Here is a 21,763-nt window from a genome sequence, read left to right on the forward strand (position 1 = left end):
TGCTCAAGATGACCAACATTGCTCCTGTACCCAAGAAGGCAAAGGTAACTGAACTAAATGACTATCGCCACATAGCACTCACTTCTGTCATCATGAAGTGCTTTGAGAGACTAGTCAAGGATCATATCACCTCCACCTTACCTGTCACCCTAGACCCACTTCAATTTTCTTACCGCCCCAATAGACCCACAGACGATGAAATCACCATCACACTGCCCTAACCCATCTGGACAAGAGGAATACCTATGTAATAATGCTGTTTATTGACTACAGCTCAGCATTCAACACCATAGTACCCTCCAAACTCATCATTACGCTCTCGGAGTGTGGTGTCAGGAAAATAACCTCTCACTCACCGTCAACAAAACAAAGGAGATGATTGTGGACTTCAGGAAACAGCACCCCCCTATCCACATCGACGGGACATTAGTGGAGAAGGTAGAAAGTTATGTTCCTCGGCGTACACATCACGGACAAACTAACAGTGTGGTGAAGGCGCAACAGCACCTCTTTAACCTCATGAGGCTGAAGAAATTTGGCTTGTCACCTAAAACCCTCAAACTTTTACAGATGCACAATTGATAGCATCCTGTCGGGTTGTATCACCGCCTGCTACGGCAACTGCACAGCTCTCCAGAGCTGTGCAACTGCACAATGCGTCAGCGGGGACAAACTACCTGCTCTCCAGGACACCTACAGCACCCGATGTCACAGGAAGGCCCCGCTACCATCCAGAAGGTGAGGTCAGTACAGGTGCATCAAAGCTGGAACCGACTGAGAAACAGCTTCTATCGCACTGCCATCAGACTGTTAAACAACCATCACCAGCACAGAGGCTGCGGCCTACATACAGACTTGAAATCATTGGTCACTTTAATGTTTATATATCTTGCATTACTCTTCTCATATGTATATACTGTCTTCTATACTATATATTGCATCTTGCCTATGCCGCTCTCATTGCTCATCCATCTATCTATATCTTCTTATTCCATTCCTTTACTTAGATGTGTGTATTAGGTATCTGTTGTGGAATTGTTAGAAATTACTGCACTGTCAGAACTAGAAGCACAAGCATTTTGCTACTTACAATAACATCTGCTAACCATGTGTATGTGACCAATAACATTTGATGACAGTCACTCACAACAAATATATATATATATATATATATAGGTATTTTAGTCTAGCCAGCTATCTAAACTTATAGTAATCATGGCCGAATTACCGACCGGGCATAAAGGGCATGTGCCCAGGGGCCCTGACCTTCAGGCCCTCTCATTGTATAAGTTTAACAAGGCATAGGTCACAGCAAAATGTGTAGAATTTCAAGAAATGAGCACGAGACTAACTGTAAAACGTTCCTTACTTGACTAGGCCACCCTCGATTCCATTCAGTCAAGGACGAGGGTGTCCCTGCAAAAAATCCCTGCAGCTCTGACGTCAAGGCTGCCTAGCTGCCGTCAGGTAAATCACTCTGCTACAGTAAGGCAAAACGAAAAACTTTGAGGATCATGCTACACATAGGACAACGCATTATTAAAGATAGTGTCCTGTGTAAGGACTAACAGTAACCATGGCTGTTCCAGAGAGAGCTTTTTGTTTACTATGGGCTGCCTGTAGAGGCCAGCTCTCCCACACTTGGCATAGGGTTAACTACAACCTGGGTCAATCACTTCTATTTAAACTAAACTCCAAGTCATCGTGGAAAATAACATGGCTGTTCTAAATAGGCTATCTGATGGAATAGGTCAAAGAAGAGAGTCAGTGTACTGACAGAAGCACATGCAGGGTGACATTCTAGATGTCTAGGGACATGTATACTGTGATGAGGGCAAGGTAGAGTTACTGAACTTGAAAGGTCATGGAGCTGGTTCCAGCCAATGGCAAGACAATGGTTTCTGCCTAGAAACACGTCGCACTGATTATCTGGGCCCGGACAAGAAACAGCCACTAAGCCTAGACTCCTTACACAGATTAAATAAGCAATATAGCACAAATGATTCATACCACTTCAGAGGGCTAAGTGGAAACAATTATTTCAGGTCTGTATGAACTGCCTGGAGATTGGTGGCTAGGGGTTGTTTCTGTACAGGGTCATATTGTCGTTATCTTCAAGCCCTACATTACAGAATTATTAAAACAACCATTTGTCATTGAAATAGGTTTAATAATACCACATATTTACAATGTCAATGAAAAAAACTTTAAATATAACTGAAGAAATGTATAGTGTTTATTACAAAATAAAAGGGAATTGATAAAAGCGGATAGGCTGGGAGAATCTTCCCATCACATACACAGCATCAAATATTCCTATGTGACTGGCCTAATCTTAAGGGTCACAGACAATAAGAACGATGTGCTTTGCCCTTTGGGATGTGTTTTAACTAGCTTCTGATGAACTTTGCCACTGGCAATAGAACGCCGGTGCGTAAAAGATGAACACAGGCTTCCTATCACAAAGTATATCACTGTCTTACTGCAAATGAACTTGGGTAAAATTGTTTCCACAATGTATTTCTCTAGAGCTTGAGTTCACAGGAATACAGAACGTCACAACACTGAACAGACCAACTCATTTTCGTTAGTTGAATCCTGTCCATTGAACTGGCAAGAGAAAATGTACTTGAAATGATGAAATCAATATATAGACATCAGGACCAATACTCATGAAGGCATCAAGACATGGTAGAACAGTACGTAATATTATTTTAGAATCAAATAAGTAAGTCATTAGCAGCCTTCTCATAGATTGAATACTACATTGTTAATAATGTACACGGTTCAAGTAAAGAGAACTTGACTGACGCAGTTAAGGCTGAGGTGGCATTTTCTGACAGTCAGCGATTTGGAGCAAGGGAGGTCTAATGCCCGCCAGGACATTCAGTTATTCTACAGTACTGGTTCATCTAAGGAGTTCTACCACACCTCAACAGCTTCAGCGCACTTCTGTTTACAGTACATAAAGATCCTCTCAGAGTTCAACCAACACATCGGATTGTCTTTTCAACCTCGGTCCGGTTCAGAAGGACGCAACATTCTGAATGTTGCAGATAGAACATGTTACGTATAGAGATGCCGTGATTCCCTAGTCGACATGATAGAAAGGCTTGGCTGCTCTACACAACGTTTCTACCTGAACGTTCCATAACATACTGAACTGGTGTTACATATTCTCACTCGCCCACGGTCACGCTACACCCTCTCAACAACATACTGGGCACAGTATCTGGGTCTTCAGACCCACCCTGCCACATCTCTCCCCCCAAAAATTAAGTATGACATTGGGACCTCACTACCCTGCACACCCTCCCATGTTTTTTCATCAACATCGAGCGATAGTAAAAGGCATAAACTGACACACCCAGAAATGTTTTTAATAGAAGTGCTGACTAACGGAGAGTAAACTAGAAAAAGAAAGCCACACATTCTTATGCTCCCAAACATTTCATGGGTAAAGCAACCATGTTTGTATGCCCATTAAATGTTTGGGAGAATAATTAGTGTGACAACTTTTTTTTATTTTATTATCAACATCTGGCACTCCCATAAAAACCCTCATGGAGGTGAACAAAGATTATATGTTTTTATAATCTAAGCTAAAAGAAAACCATGAAGGGCATCATTGTGAGAACAAGAAAACATGCCAATGCCAAAACAAGGATGGAAAACATCCAGTCATATGTGGGCGGGGTTAGGTGGCTGTCTGCCTTGGCTGTTGGCATACAGAGCCTCAATCTAACCAGGGTGGCGTCGACATTATCCTCATTTGGCTACCCTGTAAATGGTCAGGTCCAGGGGTTCTCTGCTGGGCACACACCAGTCGTCTGCCTCCTGGCTAACCTTGTAATTCCGCAGAGCTGTCTTGTTGTACACCGGGAGCCTCTCCACAGAGTCTGTGGACAAGGCCTGTGGAGGGAAGGAGATCGAGTTGTATTGTGTGTTCAAAGCATCCCCCCCCAAAAGAAAGAAAGGTCACTTCTCTTTTCCCCACTAGCACGGCCTTTGCTGATAAGTACTTTGTCAATAGAAAAATGTAACTGATACGATTGTGATGTGTTGTTGTCTCACCTAGCTATCTTAACATGAATGCACTAATTGTAAGTAGCTCTGGATAAGAGCGTCTGCTAAATGAAAAAAATACAAAATTCGAATGAATCCATAGTCAGACGAGTTATATGACAATTACACAAGTCCCATTGTCTCAGTATGTAGCTTACCTTCATGTGGATGACAGCGTCAGTGCCGTAACCCTCCATAGAGTAGAGCTGCAGGTCTCCCTGGAAGTACTGAGCGTAGAGCCGGGAGATGGGCAGGCCGTAGCCAAAGCCAGCCTGGAGAGAACACGACACGGCTCTAAACCACGGCTGCTTCAACAGTCTGATAAACATGAGTGTTTTGGAAAGTTTGGATATAAATATGTATTGTGTAGAACAGACAGACATGCCTCTCTGACATGTAGAGTAAGGAAACATGTCAGCTCTACTTCACAGCATTTCTACCGGAAATGTTCAGTATGTTGCACCCTCCTGAATACGAACCTGGTCCGTGAAAGAATAGACTTGACAAAGAGCAGAGGCACTCACCAATGGGGTCTGAGAGTGCTCACCCCTCTCTGGCGTGGGGGCCGTAGAGTACATGTAGCTGAAAAGATTCTCAATCTTCCTGAAAGGGACTCCGCCACCCCTGTCACTCACCTACGCGTTGCCAGAGAGTGAGGGAGAGAAAGAGAAGGAAAAAAAAGTCAGGCAGAGGAATGGCCAGTCATAAAAAAGGTGGAGATGCTGCCAGAAAGGTGGGTGCCCCTCGTGCCATTGGCTTGAATTCAACAGCCTGCCTTACGATAGGCCAAACCAAGGCATCTATTCTGCATATCGTCAAGGTAACTGGACAATAAGGCCACTCAGTTCCCTCTCCCTCTTTATGTCACTACAAGGGGCGTATTCCTTACGGAAACCGTTTAAGGACCAAACGGAAGTAAACAGAGAATTGAGTTTCTATTGAACAAATTCAGGTAGGGCCTTCCCCATTTAAGAAATGCTTTGCCACAGAATCAGAGTAATGAATACTCCCCAGGTGCACCGGTCAGCTCACCAAAAGAACAAGCAGTACTGAGATCAAGTTACTGCAGGACAAGGTTAATGGGCTCTTAGTATGGAAGTCAATGTAGACCTAATCCTGTTAATCTAATCTGGGATTAGCAGCTTGGTTTAACATTAAACAGAATTAATAAGGGTCAAAATCTTACATAACAGCTTTAATAAGGATTTGGGGGGTGGATACAAATAAAATGTCAATTCATTATGCCACAGATTATCATTAGCACTTGTGAGTGTGACAATGGTATTAATTGAGAATAATGGCAATTGTAATGTTTTTAAACATAGCAATACAATTCACTAACATACTGTACCTTGATTGACAGGTCCTCTCCTCCAATGGCCACCATGACTTGAATGGGTGGTAGCCTGTTGCTGGCATCATGGTTCTCAATTGTGGCCCTCATAGCATTCTGGAAAATGGACCAATAGACAAAATAACATTCACAAGTGACTAACATCTTCAATCTAAGAATACATTTTTAATGCAGGTTCTACCATACCTTGAAAAGCTCAAACAACATGTGGTAGAGATGGGAGGGCACATAGACAATGCTTATAGGTTGTTTCCGGTTGTTGACTGGGTAAAGCAAAAGAGAATAAATGAATAAACAACATCTGCAGTATAATTAAAATACAAAAGCCATTAGGATGTAAAGAGTCATTGACAGATTCTGTTGACATCCATTTTGATTATTCTGGGAAGAGAGGGGGATTTAGTCACAGTGTCAATATTGTTCGAGGCAGCCAGCCAGCCATCGCCACTTATCCATTACTTCTGCCTCGCTGGAATAATTACTTGGCCCTCAGGTCCAGACAGAAGAGACTGTTGGTACACACAGCGGTGGCACTCAGACAATTTCATCCAAGACTCCCAAATTAGCATAAAATGGTCATCTACATGCATGCGTCATAGGTGATATCAGTGGAATAGATGATTAGTTACTCTTGGTTTGGTTCTTACCATTCATTTCTTGCAGCATCAGGTCTGGCGAGCTCAGATAGTACTGATCACACACCAACTTGGCGCTCTGGTAAGCATCTGGAAAAATACAACACCATGAAATGACACAATAAGGGTGTTTGAGTACAAGAGAAATTAAAAAATATATATATTTCACTACATCAAAAAAATACAATTGGTCACCTCTATTCTCTCCATGCACCCATAGGATATTACAAGTCTTTATAATCTATGACAGCTCAACACCACATTAAAGATCCATGAATTATTATTTTCTACCTCTGACCACCTCTGTGACATCACAGTGAGGGTCGATGCTCCCTATTGTGTTGGGGTGAAGTGGATTCGTTGCTCCATCAAACACAAGAGCTACAGCACAATGAGTGGAAAAGTCAGTTTCAAAATGGCCGACAATTGTCTAAAATAATGGATAACTTAGTGGACTGACATCTGTACTCACTGTGCTGGTTGATAAGCATGCGGATAGATATACGGCTCATGTAGAAACGGTCCAGGAAGTACTGAATGTTCTGGTTGGTGACTGGGTCCTGGCCGAACACCGACTTGTACTCAATGACGCCCTGTGCCATGGTGGGCACTACTTCATTGTGCCTGTTCCTGATATTCACCAGGGTGTCCACAAACCTAGAGGATAAAAGGTGACTGACTGTAAGACAAACAGCATGAGATAGATTGAGAGGGCCTACCTGGCTATCAAAGATGATTGAGGACTTACTCATCCAGGACACTGTGGCTGTCAGGAGTCTTGTCCAAGAACGCAAGGATTTCCATCAAGCTCTGCACATACCTGAAAACACATTTTTCAGTTTGCATCATTCCGGAGTAGTGTGGCGTATATGTTTAGCTGCAGCAATACAACTTATAACTAGGGTTGCAAAGCTACCGGTAATTAACCAAAGTTCCCGGAATCTTCAGTAATTAACAGAAAGCCAATGACGATCTATTTTCATTTTGGTCATTTATACTTGAACTTTTTTTTAAATCTATTCATATATAGTATTCATTCATCAGTGTCCATATTGTCCTTGAGTTTCTAATAGACAGACCATATGGTTCAAGAGAAAATAGCCTAGATAAGAAAGCATCTAATCAACAATGGCATTTTTCAATTAACTCGGCAACTCTTCCAACTATTGACTTTTTTGCACAACTGCCACCAGTTTGACGTCAAAACATGAACAAATGCATATTGACATAGTAACATAAATTAAAGGATATTTCATGCTGAAACCCTCACATTAAAACACCAAATGGTATTCAATACATTGATAGCTGTAAAACATTATCCTAAATATATGCTTTGTCATTCTATTTCTTATTTAAAAGCCGTAATTATTTAACATGTGATAAGGCCAGACAGAGGGCCAAGGATAATCTGAAGTACCCAAAAGAGCCACTTGATGTCTTGTGATAGATTACATAAAATCCTTGAAAAGAATCATTGAAAAATGTTCATTCTATAGCTAGAGGACTCCTGATATCTTCAGAAGTGATAAGTATACTTTTTTTGTCTTTATCTGTTGTGACATAGTACTGTCTTTTTGCTAGCTGGGGCCCTCTACTTTAAGTGCTGCATATCTTCCCAGTGGCCTACTTGGTGTGTGAACTGCATCACTTGCAGATAGTTGTTGACACATCAACCAGGATCAAGGTAATCAGTGGCTGTATTGGAGGGGGAGTGGTTTCACCTCTACAAGGCAATCAGCAATTAGTACAGGGAGGCATGCTCTCCACCTCTGCTAACCAATCCCCTGGTTTCTCAGGTTTGTCGCAAAACTAAGACCGTTGCCGAAACAAAAACGGTTTTGCGGAGTTGTTCGAGGAAAGAAAGAGAGGAAGGCTCCACACCACTCTCACTTGAGTATCTTACCTAGTTATTTACAGATTCAAAATGTTGCTCTTTTGTAGCTTTGGCAACTATGTGTGTTTTCTATACCCATTTGCACCTCTCCCTGTAGCCTTTATAGACACTCCCCACTCCTTGGCTGCAACCCTTGTAATTTAGTGCAATTCAGGGTATCTGGCAGTGTTTGGAACTGCCGATCTGCGGTCAAGAACGCTGAGTTCAACTCAGCCTATGCTGACCTTCAGTCCCTTGAATATTTGGCCCTGACGGAGACGTGGAACACCCGAGAGCACTGCTACTCCAGCTGCTCTTTATTCATCTGATTGTTCTCTCTGAGAGCATCTGGTCGTCGCAGTGGTGGCACAGGTCCACTTATTCCTCTTAACTTCTTGGTGACTGGGGCAGTATTGAGTAGCTTGGATGAATAAAGTGCCCAGAGTAAACTGCCCGCTACTCAGCCATAAAAGCCAGAATATGCATATAATTGGTATATTTGGATAGAAAACACTGAAGTTTCTAAAACTGTTTGAATGTCGTCTGAGTATAACAGAACTCGTATGGCAGGCGAAAACCTGAGAGAAAAGAATCCAACCAGGAAGTGGGAAATCTGAGGTTTGTAGTTTTTCAACTCATTGCCATTCTAATATATCTTCCTAAAGCTTCCACTAGATGTCAACAGTCTTTAGAACCGTGTATGATGCTTCTACTGTGAAGGGGGGCCGAATGAGAGGGGATTGAGCCAGGTGTCTGGCAGATTGCCACAAGCTTGTGACGCGCGGTCATGTGAAAGTTAACTTGCGGTTGGAACATTATTGAAGATTTATGACAACATCCTAAAGATTGATTATACACTTCTTTTGACATGTTTCTACGACCTGTAATATAACTTTTTGGACTTTTCATCCGACCTTTCGGCTGGAATTGCACGCACGTTTGGATTTACCAAACGCCCTAACAAAAGGAGGTATTTGGACATAAATTATGAACTTTATCGAACAAATCAAACATTTATTTTGGAACTGGGATTCCTGGGAGTGCATTCTGATGAAGAGCAAAGGTAAGTGACTATTTATAATGCTATTTCTGACTAATGTTGACTCCACAACATGGCGGATATCTCTGGCTGTTTGTCTCTGAGCGCCATACTCAGATTATTGCATGGTATGCATTTTCCATAATTTTTATCTGACACAGCGGGTTGCATTAAGGAGAAGTGTATCTTTTATCAGTGTTTATTATGAGTATTTCTGTAAATTGATGTGGCCCTCTGCAAAATCACTGCATGTTTTGGAACTACTGAACATAACACGCCAATGTAAAATGAGATTTTTGGATATAAATATGCACTTTATCGAACAAAACACATTATGTGACATGAAGTCCTATGAGTGTCATCTGATGAAGATCAAAGGTTAGTGATTAATTTTATCAATTTCTGCTTTTTTGGGACTCCTCTCTTTGGCTGGAAAATTGGCTGTGTTTTTCTGTAAATAGCTTATATGAACTACATTTTCAAAAGTGAATGAAACAATAAAACTTGATCTAAAAAAAAAAAAAACTATTCAGTATCACCCTCAAACTTAACTGCACTTAGAATAATCACTCTTACCAGCTCTGCACCATCTGCACGGATGGGGTTGTAAGCAATCGGTCAGGTAGCAAATTGATCTCCTTCATGATGTTAGATAGTCGCACAGGTAGCTCTTGTCTCAAAAAGACAAATGATGTCGCCTCGCATGCATTGGTGGAACCTGGGGGGGAAAAAAATTAAATAAAGTAGAGGCAGGCAGGCCTAGCTTCTTTGCTCTGGGAGACCTGTACATAATGGGCTCCTGTCGCTGAAGGATACATTCTGTATTCCTAAAACAAACACATTTACCAGCCCTCTGGTTCGATAAACTTTTCCTGTCACCGAAGGCTTGCCTACAATCCAGAATGCCTTACCAGTCGCTAAAATGTGTTAACTATGGTATAAAAAAAAAAATCAGCTTTTACATTTCCCGAATGGCAATACTAAAGTGCCTATAAGAACATCTAATAGTCAAAGGTATATTAAATACAAATGGTATCGAGAGAAAGTCCTTTAACTACAACCTAAAACTTCTTACCTGGGAATATTGAAGACTCATGTTAAAAGGAACCACCAGCTTTCATATGTTCTCATGTTCTGAGCAAGGCACTTAAACATTAGCGTTCTTTCATGGCACATATTGCACTTTTACTTTCTTCTCCAACACTGCTTTTTGCATTATTTAAACCAAATTGAACATGTTTTTATTTGAGGCTAAATTGATTTTATTGATGTATTATATTAAGTTAAAATAAGTGTTCATTCAGTATTGTTGTAATTGTCATTACATTTTTTTTGTCCTCCAATAATCGGTGTTGAAAAATCATAATCGGTCGACCTCTACACTGTAGGCCTACCGCTGGCCAATCGGATGGCTCAGATTAGTGTCTGCAGTAACATAGCAGACATAAAAGAAAGCTAAAGCAATGTTATTACTGTGAGATTTCAAAACATTAAACCATGACTAGAGAGAGACTGTCAACAAACCGCTGTTTAGAGTGAGTTAATGTTTCAGTTCTTACTCAGCACTGTCAACCATTTGTATTAAACACTTCTATAAGCCATAAAATCCAGGCTCTTATTTCCACTCAGGGAACAAACAAGCACCGCAGCAGTAATGAATGAGTAGGAAAGTGTATCCATAGGCTTGCATTGTTGTCATTAGTGGCTTGGGTCTTTTTAAAAAAGGAATATTTCTCTGTTCATAGGAGTAACAACATGAATTTGTGCATGAGGCAGAAGTAATGTGGTGCGGCTCGAGTTTCGCCATGAGCTGGAAGACGGTGTCCCCTTTTGGTCAGTGTCAGTCGAGGAAATGGAGAGCAGAGGGATGTTGAGAAGCGGGCACTCAGTTTGCTGCGCTCTCCCTCAGCTGAGACTGACCAGCTGATGCAGGCACATCAGCCCAGTAAAATAAAAAGCAAGCTCACTCGGCTGTGCCTCAAGTAGTACAACAACTGATCTATTACCAGTGTGACCATAGAGACTACCTCGATGTTGAAACGTTTTATTGATGGCCCAATCAATGCATTGGCAGGGAAATTCAAGCAAAGTCAATGTGGTGAAAATGTATTGGGCCTATAGCTTACTGCACAAACCTCATTGCTACAGTACTGTTTTTAATTGGTTAATGTTGTATAGCCTTACATTTAAGTCACAAACAAAATCTGAAAGGTAGAGCTCTGCTTGCATTTTGACTAAAAGTGATCGATTCAAAGGTTGGTGACCGCTGTTCTACAGTTTCCCTGTTAACACTAAACATTTTTCTTTGCTGTGGCAATTGTGATCAAATCAACTCAATATTAGCCACTTTCAATGAAACATCCCAAAACAAAACTATGCAAGAGATTTTGTTGTAGGCAGAACACGTCAGTGTAGGATTGTATTGCATTGCATTGACACATGACTCAGCCCGGCACGGCATAACCAAGCAGAGCTGCAGTAGGACTATATGCAAATAGACCATTGCCAAATATGGATCTGTGCCATTCACTTTGAACTGGACTGTGTTAACAACATGAGCAAACGGGCTTGTTCTGAGATCAAAGGGAGAGCTGCAAACTGTGCAGTTTGTCTTAAAGGGGCAGTGTTGTATTTTGAGACAGGCTTGAATAAGCAGGATGGCATAATGTCTCATTCTCTAATAAATGGTATGGGAATAATGCATTTTATTTAGTGAAGTGGTTACTTGCATCAAACAACATTTGCAGTCACCTCTGTCTGAAAGAGAAGTGGATAAACAGGTTCATGTCAAGCCCTGCATGTTTTTTCTCATGGAATGTAGGCCTACATTGAACACCACACATTTGCTGTTACGGTAGGCTGAATGATAGAACAGCCATTTCCATGTTAATGTTATTTTCTCCATTGTTTTTGATGGTAGACCCACATTATGATGAAGTAGCCTACTTGGCAACTTAAAACTAACTTAAAGCAGTTACAGACTCGGTGTTCACAGTAAACGCGCGCTGGAAGTTGCAGAGTTTTCACAACGTTCAAGTTTTCGCTCAGCATAAATGACATTTGCTCAGTGGCGAAAACATTTAGAGGGAACATTGCTTCTGACTAACAGTTAAATGGGAGTTTGCTACAAATGCTGACGCAATACTCAGCGCTATGAACTAGCCTAGTCTAGGAAAGGCGGACCAAAATATCCAGGAATTTCGCCCAGTAGAGCAAACTGAAACAAATGCGTACATGCCAAGACAAGCATAGTCTTGTATCTGTCATTCAAAACAATAATCTCTCTGAATCTGACCACTCAAAGTGGTGCAAAGTCATAAATCACACTAGCCACCTATGTCGCTCCAAAACAAGAGCGCGATAAAACTCAAATTGAATTGCATTGCCTCAGCTCATTGTTACATATTGCATTAAATAATTGTCAGTTGTCCAACATGGTAGCAACATTGAAGGGCTTACTCACCAAAATCGAGAAATTGTTTCATAGAGAGTGGTGACGGCGAAAATTTTGCAAAATGTTCTATATGTTTAGGCACATTGGCCAATGTAGCATTTTTCATTATAAATCTCACGAATTTCATCGTTGACGTCTTCAGTAAATCGCTTTGGGGGAAAAAAATAGGGCTACTACAAGTGCTCTTTCTGTTCCAATGTTGATTGCCCAAAAGAACAGGCTCGGTGAAAACCTGCAGCCAATAGGACACCAAAGTGGTTGTTTTTCCATCCAATAAAAAGGTTGTGGGTCCGTCGGAGGGGAGGGGCTTCTGACGAGACAATTGACGCACCCACAACCTTTCTCAGCTTCTAGCTTCTTACAAATAGGCTTATTTTCTATTTTATTTTTACAAATGGGTTTATTTTGAAATAGAAGGCTCTAGAAATATCAGGCTCTGGAAATAGAACTGCTGGACAGTTTGAGGGTAGAATGTCCTCTCATCCAAAGTTGCAAGATGCTCTGAATAAGTAGGCTTCCAATAGAGTACCACAGTATGAGTCATAATACCCATAAAACCTAGCGGTCAAACAGGGAAATGGTTCCAATCGTTTGTCCACCATTCGTTTTTCAGGGGATTTTAGAAACACATACAATAAGGGCTGTGTTTCGTGTAGGCTTACCCTGATCTGACGTTTTGATAACCGTGTAAATCTCTCTAAGACAATGTGACTTTTATCAATATTTGCGCCTACACGAAACACAGCCCTTATTTTAAGTGTTTCTAAAATCGCCTATGGGAAAAATGAATGGTGGAAAAACGATTGGAACCATTTCCTTGTTTGACACCTAGGTTTCATGGGTATCTCTATGATGTGTTGACCACAGAAGCTGCAGCCATCATATGATAATTGCACCCCAATGCACTACCACAATAAAACACATAAACAGTCCCACTGAGGTGGGAATAATATTGTGAAAATTATGATAATGCCCTTTTAGTTAGTGATGGAGCCATTTGAAAAGACCACCTCAAATTTTTGCCTGTTTTGGTGGGATGGAATTTTGTCCTGCCTGGTGACATCATAACAGCTAGTTTTCAGTCCGTTCCCCCCTACTCAGACCACTCCCAGACAGTGAAAGAGAGTGACATGGCTCTCTGTGTTTGCTGGTCTGTGATCCTCTAGCACCTCCCTGGGTAAGATGGGAATGAGGCAACCTCAGAGTTACACACAAGGATACTTTATTGGCACACACAGAAATGAAAGGGACATGGAAAGCTAGTGGCTCTGTAACAGGAGAAAACAGAAGCAATGAATGTACACATACCTAATGAATACACCAGGGCAAGAATGCACAGATATCAGAATAAAGCTGTGATAAAGGACTGTATTGAAATTTAAGCTGACATGCTGCTGAACAACTGGCCATAATATACACAAATACACAACTTTATACACGCACACCATCCCACATGTCCAGAGATATGAATTAGTCCAGTTGTGCAGGACAGAGATTACATCATACCCCTGCACATCAACTCAGTACTGGTACCCTGAGTATAAAGCCAAGTTATCGTTACTCATTGTGTATTTATTCCTCTCTATTCTTTTTCTATATCTCTTTTTTCTCTGCATTGTTGGGAAGTGCCCGTAAATAAGCATTTCACTGTTAGTCTACACCTGTTATTTAAGAAGCATGTGACAAATAAAAATGACATTTGTTATGCGCTTGCTGCTCTCTCTGTGACTGCTTGAAGGAGACTGAAAAGTGACAGACGGGCAGATGTCTGGCCCACTAGCAACCGCCCTAACAACTAACCTGTTAACCAATCATTGACCAGGGCCCTAGGTGTAAAAGGACAGTTTCCAGTGCGGGAAGGTTGCCTACTGCAAAGGTTAGAAAGTTAGTGTTTGCATCTCTGAGAGGACTGTGAGATGGTATGTTAAGAGTCTCCGGCAGTGGATTCATAACAGACAGTCCTGGCACAATTCTTGCTTGAGAAATTACTCTCAGCTAACAAGCTGTTTTTGTTTCTTTTTGACCATTTTAATTGAAAACAATCACAGTAAGGTACTTAATTGTTACCCAGAAATTATTTGATGTTGAGATAAAAATGACTGCTTTGGATCTTAAATATTCAAAGGTATTGCTGCATTCAAGTTCTAGTCAGAACTAGGAACCTCCAAGTTAAAATGAACTTAAGTTATTTGCGTAGAGCTTCCTATTGGTTGATTCTGATATCTCCCAAGTAGTAAACTTCCGATTTAGGTCCGATTTAGGCATAACACATCAACCCTTGATCACAGTAGGTTGGTGGCACCTTAATTGGGGAGAATGCGCTTGTGGTAATAACTGGAGAAGAGTCAGTAGAAGGGTATCAAATACATCAAACACATGGTTTCCAGGTGTTTACCATTCCATTTGCTACGTTCCCGGACATTATTATGAGCCATTCTCCACTCTGCAGCCTCCACTGCCCCAAATAGGCTAGATTATTTTAATACATGTACACATTTTTCATTATGCTTGCATTCAATTGTCCCTCCCTGTTGCACACAACACGTTTCCATCCCCCCTGTCACAAGAGAAGCTATGGCTAATATAGGATGATTTAGTACTTTTTCTGAATTTTACCTCTTGACATGTGAAAACATGTTTGTAATGAAGTTGAACATGTTCTCTTTATGCCAGACTGTTAAAGGTGAAATAAAGTACACTCCCCGAAAGGCACTCTATTCGTGGAATGACCCATCAAATAACCTTGAACAATAATTGTTAGGTGTGTGTGTATGGATCACACGTAGTACACTGATAAATATCTATCATTTCAAATTTCATGAAGCAAAAAAGAAAGCTTCACAGCAGTTGACAATAGCATTTTATTTGACATGGTACAATACCACGAGGGTTGTGTTATCAATTGTAATCTTATTTAATGGCATTGTGTTTATTTACGTAAAGGTTTGTCAGTCGCTCAGTAGCCTACTGTATAGTGCTATCCATCAGCCACCTGTCTGTACTGTCTGCATGGTCTGCATCCATGGTCCTTTCTCTCTCTTGGGCATGGAAATTGTCCCTCCAAGCGTAAGCCCCTGGCAACTGACAATCCGCTGTTTTGAATAAGAATGCCATTGTTGGGGGGTCCATGCAATCCAAGATCCTTGGGATGTCCCTACCCCATTGAAGTTAATGTAAAATGGTGAAGGTTAGGGTTAGGTAAAGGTTATGGTTAGGGATGTCCCAAGGATCCCGTATGGCACTGACCATTGTTAGGGGGGACATGCATTTTCACCATCAAATCCATCATTACATAAGCTATGCCAGTAAGGTGCAACCTCATATGAAGTACTTTCTCCCTTGATCAATTTTTAGATAAACTTGGCTATTCAAAACAACTCTCCATAGATTACACTGTACTGTATGATTGAAAGATTGGGGGAAAAAAACAAGCTGGAGTGTAATTCAATAACTATGAAAGGTGCAAGAGAGTCATGCAGAATAAAGTCTCATCTCATCAAATTATTCTGCTACACCTACGCCTATCTAACTATTCTGTATTAATTTTGCCAGCAGTTCGCCAACTAATGGTCGATGCCTAAATACAGCTCAATCTGACAGTATTAGTCACTTTGTTTTCAGGTGTCAATAATGTAGAAATACCATGTAAAGCACTTCCCCTATGATTATACACCCCCATGTGGTGATCATAAGAACACCATTCAGCATTATTTTCTAATCTACAACCCTGGCTCTTATACATGTGTGTAATTACTAGTACCTAACAACAAATCAATATATTCTTGGATAATAATTCACTAATTGCTTTGAATTAGCATATTAATGGTACTGAGTGAATGCCCTCCCCTAAAATCCAGATGTGTTGGTCAATACTGAGACGTTAAGAAATAATGTATTGAACACTGATGTTAACCTTTCTGGTTATAACGTTTTTCGGCAAGACAGATCTTCCAAAGGTGGTGGAGTGGCAATCTTTACCAACGAACACCTTCAGTGCTCAGTGTCTCCACCAAGTCTGTACCCAAACAATTTGATTCGCTGGTTTTAAACATTCTTTCAAATAGCTAATTTGTTGACTGTTGCTGGGTGTTATCATTCACCATCAGCACCGGCCTGTACTCTACCTGCCCTAAGCTCTTTCCTGGTCCCTTATACTAAGTTTGAATTTGTCCTGCTAGGTGACCTAAACTGGGACATGCTTAAACAACCTGACCAAGTCCTAAAGCAATGGGACTCCCTAAATATTTATCAGATTATTACCAATCCCACAAGGTACGACTCCAAACACCCAGAAAAGGATACCCTCCTTGATGTTATCCTCACAAATAATCCTGATAGGTATCAGGATTATGTGTTTGTAATGACTCTCAGTGAAATGACCTGTCCTGATTTGTCATACACACTTGCTAAAAAACTTTGATGAGCAAGCCTTCCTTCATGACCTGGCCTCTGTAAATTGGTATAGAATCAGTTTAATTCCTTCTGTTGAAGACACTTGGACCTTATTTTTAAATATTTTCAGTGGTATTGTTAACAAACACGCCTCCATAAATAAAATGAGGATTAAAAACAGGTTCATCCCCAGGTTTGACCTTGATCTTGCAGAGTTACTCCACCTCAAGAATTCCATTTGGTGAAAGGCTTGGCACACGCATACTATGGCTGACTGGCTCTCGTTTAGGCAAATTAGAAATAAGTGCACTCAGGCTATCCGGAAGGCCAAAGTTAGTTACCTTAAGGAGCAATTCTCTCTCTGTGGGTCTAACCCCAAGAAGTTCTGGAAAATGGTTAAAAACCTGGAGAATTAACCCTCCTCCTCACAGCTGCCCATGTCCCTTAATGTTGATGATGTGTTTATTACTGACAAGGAGCACATGGCTGAGCTTTTTGTCAGGATTCCTATTTCACTCAGCCATGCCTCATTCCTCTGATGAGGAGTAAGATAGATCGGACCAATTTGCAGCGTGGTAAGTGTCCATAATTTAATAAGAAAACTGAACACTACAAAATAAACAACGTGAAACAAACTAAACAGTCCCGTATGGCACAAATACAAACACGGAAAATAAACACCCACAACTCAAAAGTGAAACCAGGCTACCTAAGTATGATTCTCAATCAGGGACAACGATTGACAGCTGCCTCTGATTGAGAACCATACTAGGCCGAACACAGAAATCCCAAATGATAGAAAAACGAACATAGACAACCCACCCAACTCACGCCCTGACCATACTAAAACAAAGATATAATAACAGAACTAAGGTCAGAACGTGACAGCATGTTCAACATTTCCTCATCTCCCACACCTTCTAATGCGTCTAGCCCCGATGCTCCTCCCTATTTCCCCCCTGCCCCTCTACAAAGTGTTCCCCTGCAGGCAGACACTGAGTCTGAGGTGCTAAAGGAGCTCATGGAACTTGACCCCCCCAAAACCACCTGGATCAGATGGTTTAGATCCTTTCATCTTTAAGATTTCAGCCCCTATCATCGCCAAGCCTATCGCTGACCTTTTTAACCTGTCTCTCCTCTCTGGGGAAGTTCCCATTGCTTGGAAAGCAGCCACAGTGTGTCCTTTATTTAAAGGGGGAGATCAAGCTGATCCTGTTATAGGCCAATTTCTATTTTGCTCTGTTTATCAAAAGTGTTGGAAAAAATTGTCAATAATCAACTGACTGGCTTTCTTGATGTCTATAGTGTTCTCTGGTATGCAATCTGGTTTCCGTTCAGGTTATGGGTGTGTCACTGCAACCTTAAAGATCCTCAATGATGTCACCATTGCCCTTGATTCTAAGCAATGTGGTGCTGCTATTTTTATTGACTTGGCCAAAGCTTTTGATAGGGTAGACCATTCCATTCTTGTGGGCCGGCTAAGGAATATTGGTGTCTCTGAGGGGTCTTTGGCCTGGTTTGCTAACTACCTCTATCAAAGAGCGCAGTGTATAAAGTCAGAACATCTACTGTCTCAGCCACTGCCTGTCACCCAAGGTAGGCCCCACGCTCTTCTCAATTTACATCAACAACATAGCTCAGGCAGTAGGAAGCTCTCTCATCCATTTATATGCAGATGATAGTCTTATACTCAGCGGGCCCCTCCCCGGATTTTGTGTTAAATGCTCTACAACAAATCTTTCTTAGTGTCCAACAAGCTTTCTGTACCCTTAACCTTGTTCTGAACACCTCCAAAACAAAGGTAATGTGGTTTGGTAGGAAGAATGCCCCTCTCCCCACAGGTGTGATTACTAACTCTGAGGGTTTAGAGGTTGAGGTAGTCACCTCATACAAGTACTTGGGAGTTTGGCTTGACAGTACATTGTCCTTCTTTCAGCACATATCAAAGCTGCAGAATAAAGTTAAATCTAGACTAGGTTTCCTCTATCATAATCATTCCTCATTCACCCCAGCTGCCAAACTAATCCTGATTCAGATGACCATCCTACCCATGCTAGATTACGGAGACATCATTTAAAAATTGGCAGGTAATGGTGCTCTTGAGCGGCGAGATGTTCTTTACCATTCGGCCATCAGATTTGCCACCAATGCTTCTTATGGGACATATCACTGCACTCTATACTCCTCTGTAAACTGGTCATCTCTGTATACCCGTCGCAAGACCCACTGGTTGATGCTTATTTATAAAACCCTCTTAGGCCTCACTCCCCCTATCTGAGATATCTACTGCAGCCCTCATCCTCCACATACGACACCCGTTCTGACAGTCACATTCTGTTAAAGGTCGCCAAAGCACACATATCCCTTGGTTGCTCCTCTTTTCAGTTCGCTGCATCTAGCTACTGGAACGAGCTGCAAAACACACTCAAACTGAACAGTTTTATCTCAATCTCTTCATTCAAAGACTCAATCATGGACACTCTTACTGACAGTTGTGGCTGCTTTGCATAATGTATTGTTGGCTCTACCTTCTTGCCCTTTGTGCTGTTGTCTGTTCCCAATAATGTTTGTACCGTGTTTTGCGCTGCTACCATGTTGTGCTGCTGCCAAGATGTATTGCTACCATGATGTCCAAAAAGTATCCAACTCTACAGTATCTTACTCTCAGAGAGACTATTCTAACTGAACTCTCAGTGATTCACACTTACAGCCTCTCCCATCCACTGCTCAGCCCTGGGGGTCAAATAACTTTACCAGTGGCTACTCTGGTAATTTTCCTCTCCCTTGCTAGTCCTAGCTGTAGTCCAGGCTGCAGTCCCCCATTGTAAATAAACAGGCTGTTATGTCAAGCCTGATTGCCGGAGCATTCTGTCTGTGCCTTAGTGATTGCCAGATAGAGTGTGGACAACAGCCCCAGTGGAATTTTCCTCTGCGGCAGGGCAGGGGGAGCTGATGGCCTACTTAGCACAACCAAACCAACCCTACTCCAAATGGACCAATGCACCGCTTTGCCACTTAATGAGATCAATCAGCTCCCATTGCATTGTTGATGGATGAGGCTGTTTGGAGAACCACTCCAACAGTCACCTTTAGAGGGCATTTAAATGTGAATGACTGAAATGCCAACATCATGTTGTGCTATGCCCTTAACAGAGTGCACAGTTGAAGTGCTACGTTTGAACAATTCAGAAGTGTAATTGGGTAGGTGAACAACAGTGCAGAATCTGCTGTCTGTCAGTGGTCATTGTCATCAATCTTTTGCTTGTTGTGTTTTGGGGATGGGGATGCAAAGAAAGAGGGTGATTCCTTTGAAATACACGTTTTCTTGTAGGAGCATGGCCCACCGTTTGACCTACACAAAGAAAAGAAAAAGTACATGAGACATCCAGAAAGTGTATGTATGTGAGAGAGAGAGAGAGAGAGAGAGAGAGAGAGACAGAGACAGACAGAGACAGAGACAGAGAGAAACTACTGTTTCTGTAGTTACTTTGAGCACACCTGAGACCACAACCAAAACATCATAAATTTACAATAAGCCTGACTGGATAGTTTTCTATTGCCCAGACAGCACTGGTCTCTTGTGACTCAGATGACTAATGGCTGTTGGTTTTCATGATCAATTTATCCAAATAAACTTTTGCAGATGACAGCAGCAATGAGCTACCAGAGGAGAAATAAGATAATGGTATTTTGAAATAAGTGAATTGCAAGCTATTGGATTCTTGAAATAGACCAAGGTGGATAATACTGTACACAGCAAATTTACAGGTGTTAAAATCTTGGTGTTCAGGTAAAAAGTGTTGTGAGTGTTGATTCTAGTGAGGTTAACACTAGCGGGATTGAAAATGACGCCACGTGGTGTTGTTACTCGACTGTGTTGAGTTAATTTCTGCTAACTTTCTGAGTGAAAAATATGTAGGATGGGCCTCATTATCATACTTCCCAGCATGCTTTGTTGCATAAAGATTTTTTTTAAATAGTTTGTTTTAATGTCTATGTTTCTGCATGCACATTGATTGAATTGTTCTTATACTCTACAAATAATAATAATACACTTTTTTATCCCCTTTTCCTCCCCAATTTCATGGTATCCAATTGTTAGTAGGTACTCTCTGGTCTCATCGCTGCAACTCCCGTATGGACTCGGGAGAGGCGAAGGTTGAGAGCCATGCGTCCTCCGAAACACAACCCAACCAAGACGCACTGCTTCTTAACACAGCGCGCATCCAACCCGGAAGCCTCACCCAGCCTCACCAATGTCGAAGGAAACACTGTACACCTAGCAACCTGGTCAGCATGCACTGCGCCCGGCCTGCCACAGGAGTCACTAGTGCACGATGAGACAAGGATATCCCTGCCAGCCAAACCCTCCCTAACCTGGACGACGCTAGGCCAATTGTGCGCCACCCCAAGTGCCTCCCGGTCGCAACAGAGCCTGGGCTCGAACCCAGAGTCTTTGGTGGCACAGTGCCTTAGACCACTGTGCCACCCGGGAGGTCATAATTTACATTTTTCGAAACTAATCCAATCTGTTGGACTTATTGCAGCTGTTACTGAGATGGTTGTTCCAATTTATATGGTTTAGGTAATATTTAACTAGCTAGTAGTTTTCTATAGCATTAATTCTGAATGCAGGTTACAGGTGTTAAAATGTTCCAACTGTTGAATTTTCTCCCTCTAGCTGGACTCCTATAGGAATTACAAATCCCTTCACAAGCCAGCATATTGTTTACCTGGCTACCCAAACTCTTAGCTCTGGGCAAATGCTATGTCACGCCCACGGATGTTAGTTTGTTCTCTGCAATGAGTCTGGATCTGAGTAACTCCCCAACGATTTCTAGAACGCAAAAACATTCTAATTGTTCTGATTGGTCCCAAAACACGATGTGTTGGGCCAGAGCCAGAACACAACTGGGTAAATCACCATTTGGAAAATGCATCATTGGCTTTG

At 41.7% G+C, this 21,763-nt stretch overlaps 1 protein-coding gene across 1 annotated transcript; it reads right to left on the reverse strand.

The window, feature by feature from the left end:
• Positions 1–2,149: 2,149 nt before the first annotated feature.
• pdk2a (pyruvate dehydrogenase kinase 2a) lies at positions 2,150–12,901 on the reverse strand. The gene is made up of 11 exons (XM_021564981.3): positions 12,430–12,901; positions 9,543–9,684; positions 6,803–6,874; positions 6,527–6,711; positions 6,346–6,435; positions 6,067–6,144; positions 5,606–5,682; positions 5,417–5,515; positions 4,590–4,700; positions 4,224–4,337; positions 2,150–3,912 (listed from the first exon to the last, which is right to left on the reverse strand). Exons 1-11 carry the CDS (start codon positions 12,545–12,547, stop codon positions 3,769–3,771), a joined length of 1,230 nt encoding a protein of 409 aa, XP_021420656.1. The 5' UTR covers positions 12,548–12,901; the 3' UTR covers positions 2,150–3,768.
• Positions 12,902–21,763: the final 8,862 nt, after the last annotated feature.

The sequence above is a fragment of the Oncorhynchus mykiss genome, chromosome 16, assembly GCF_057628025.1.
Source record: "Oncorhynchus mykiss isolate SJ-2025 chromosome 16, ASM5762802v1, whole genome shotgun sequence".
Classification (NCBI taxonomy): domain Eukaryota; kingdom Metazoa; phylum Chordata; class Actinopteri; order Salmoniformes; family Salmonidae; genus Oncorhynchus; species Oncorhynchus mykiss.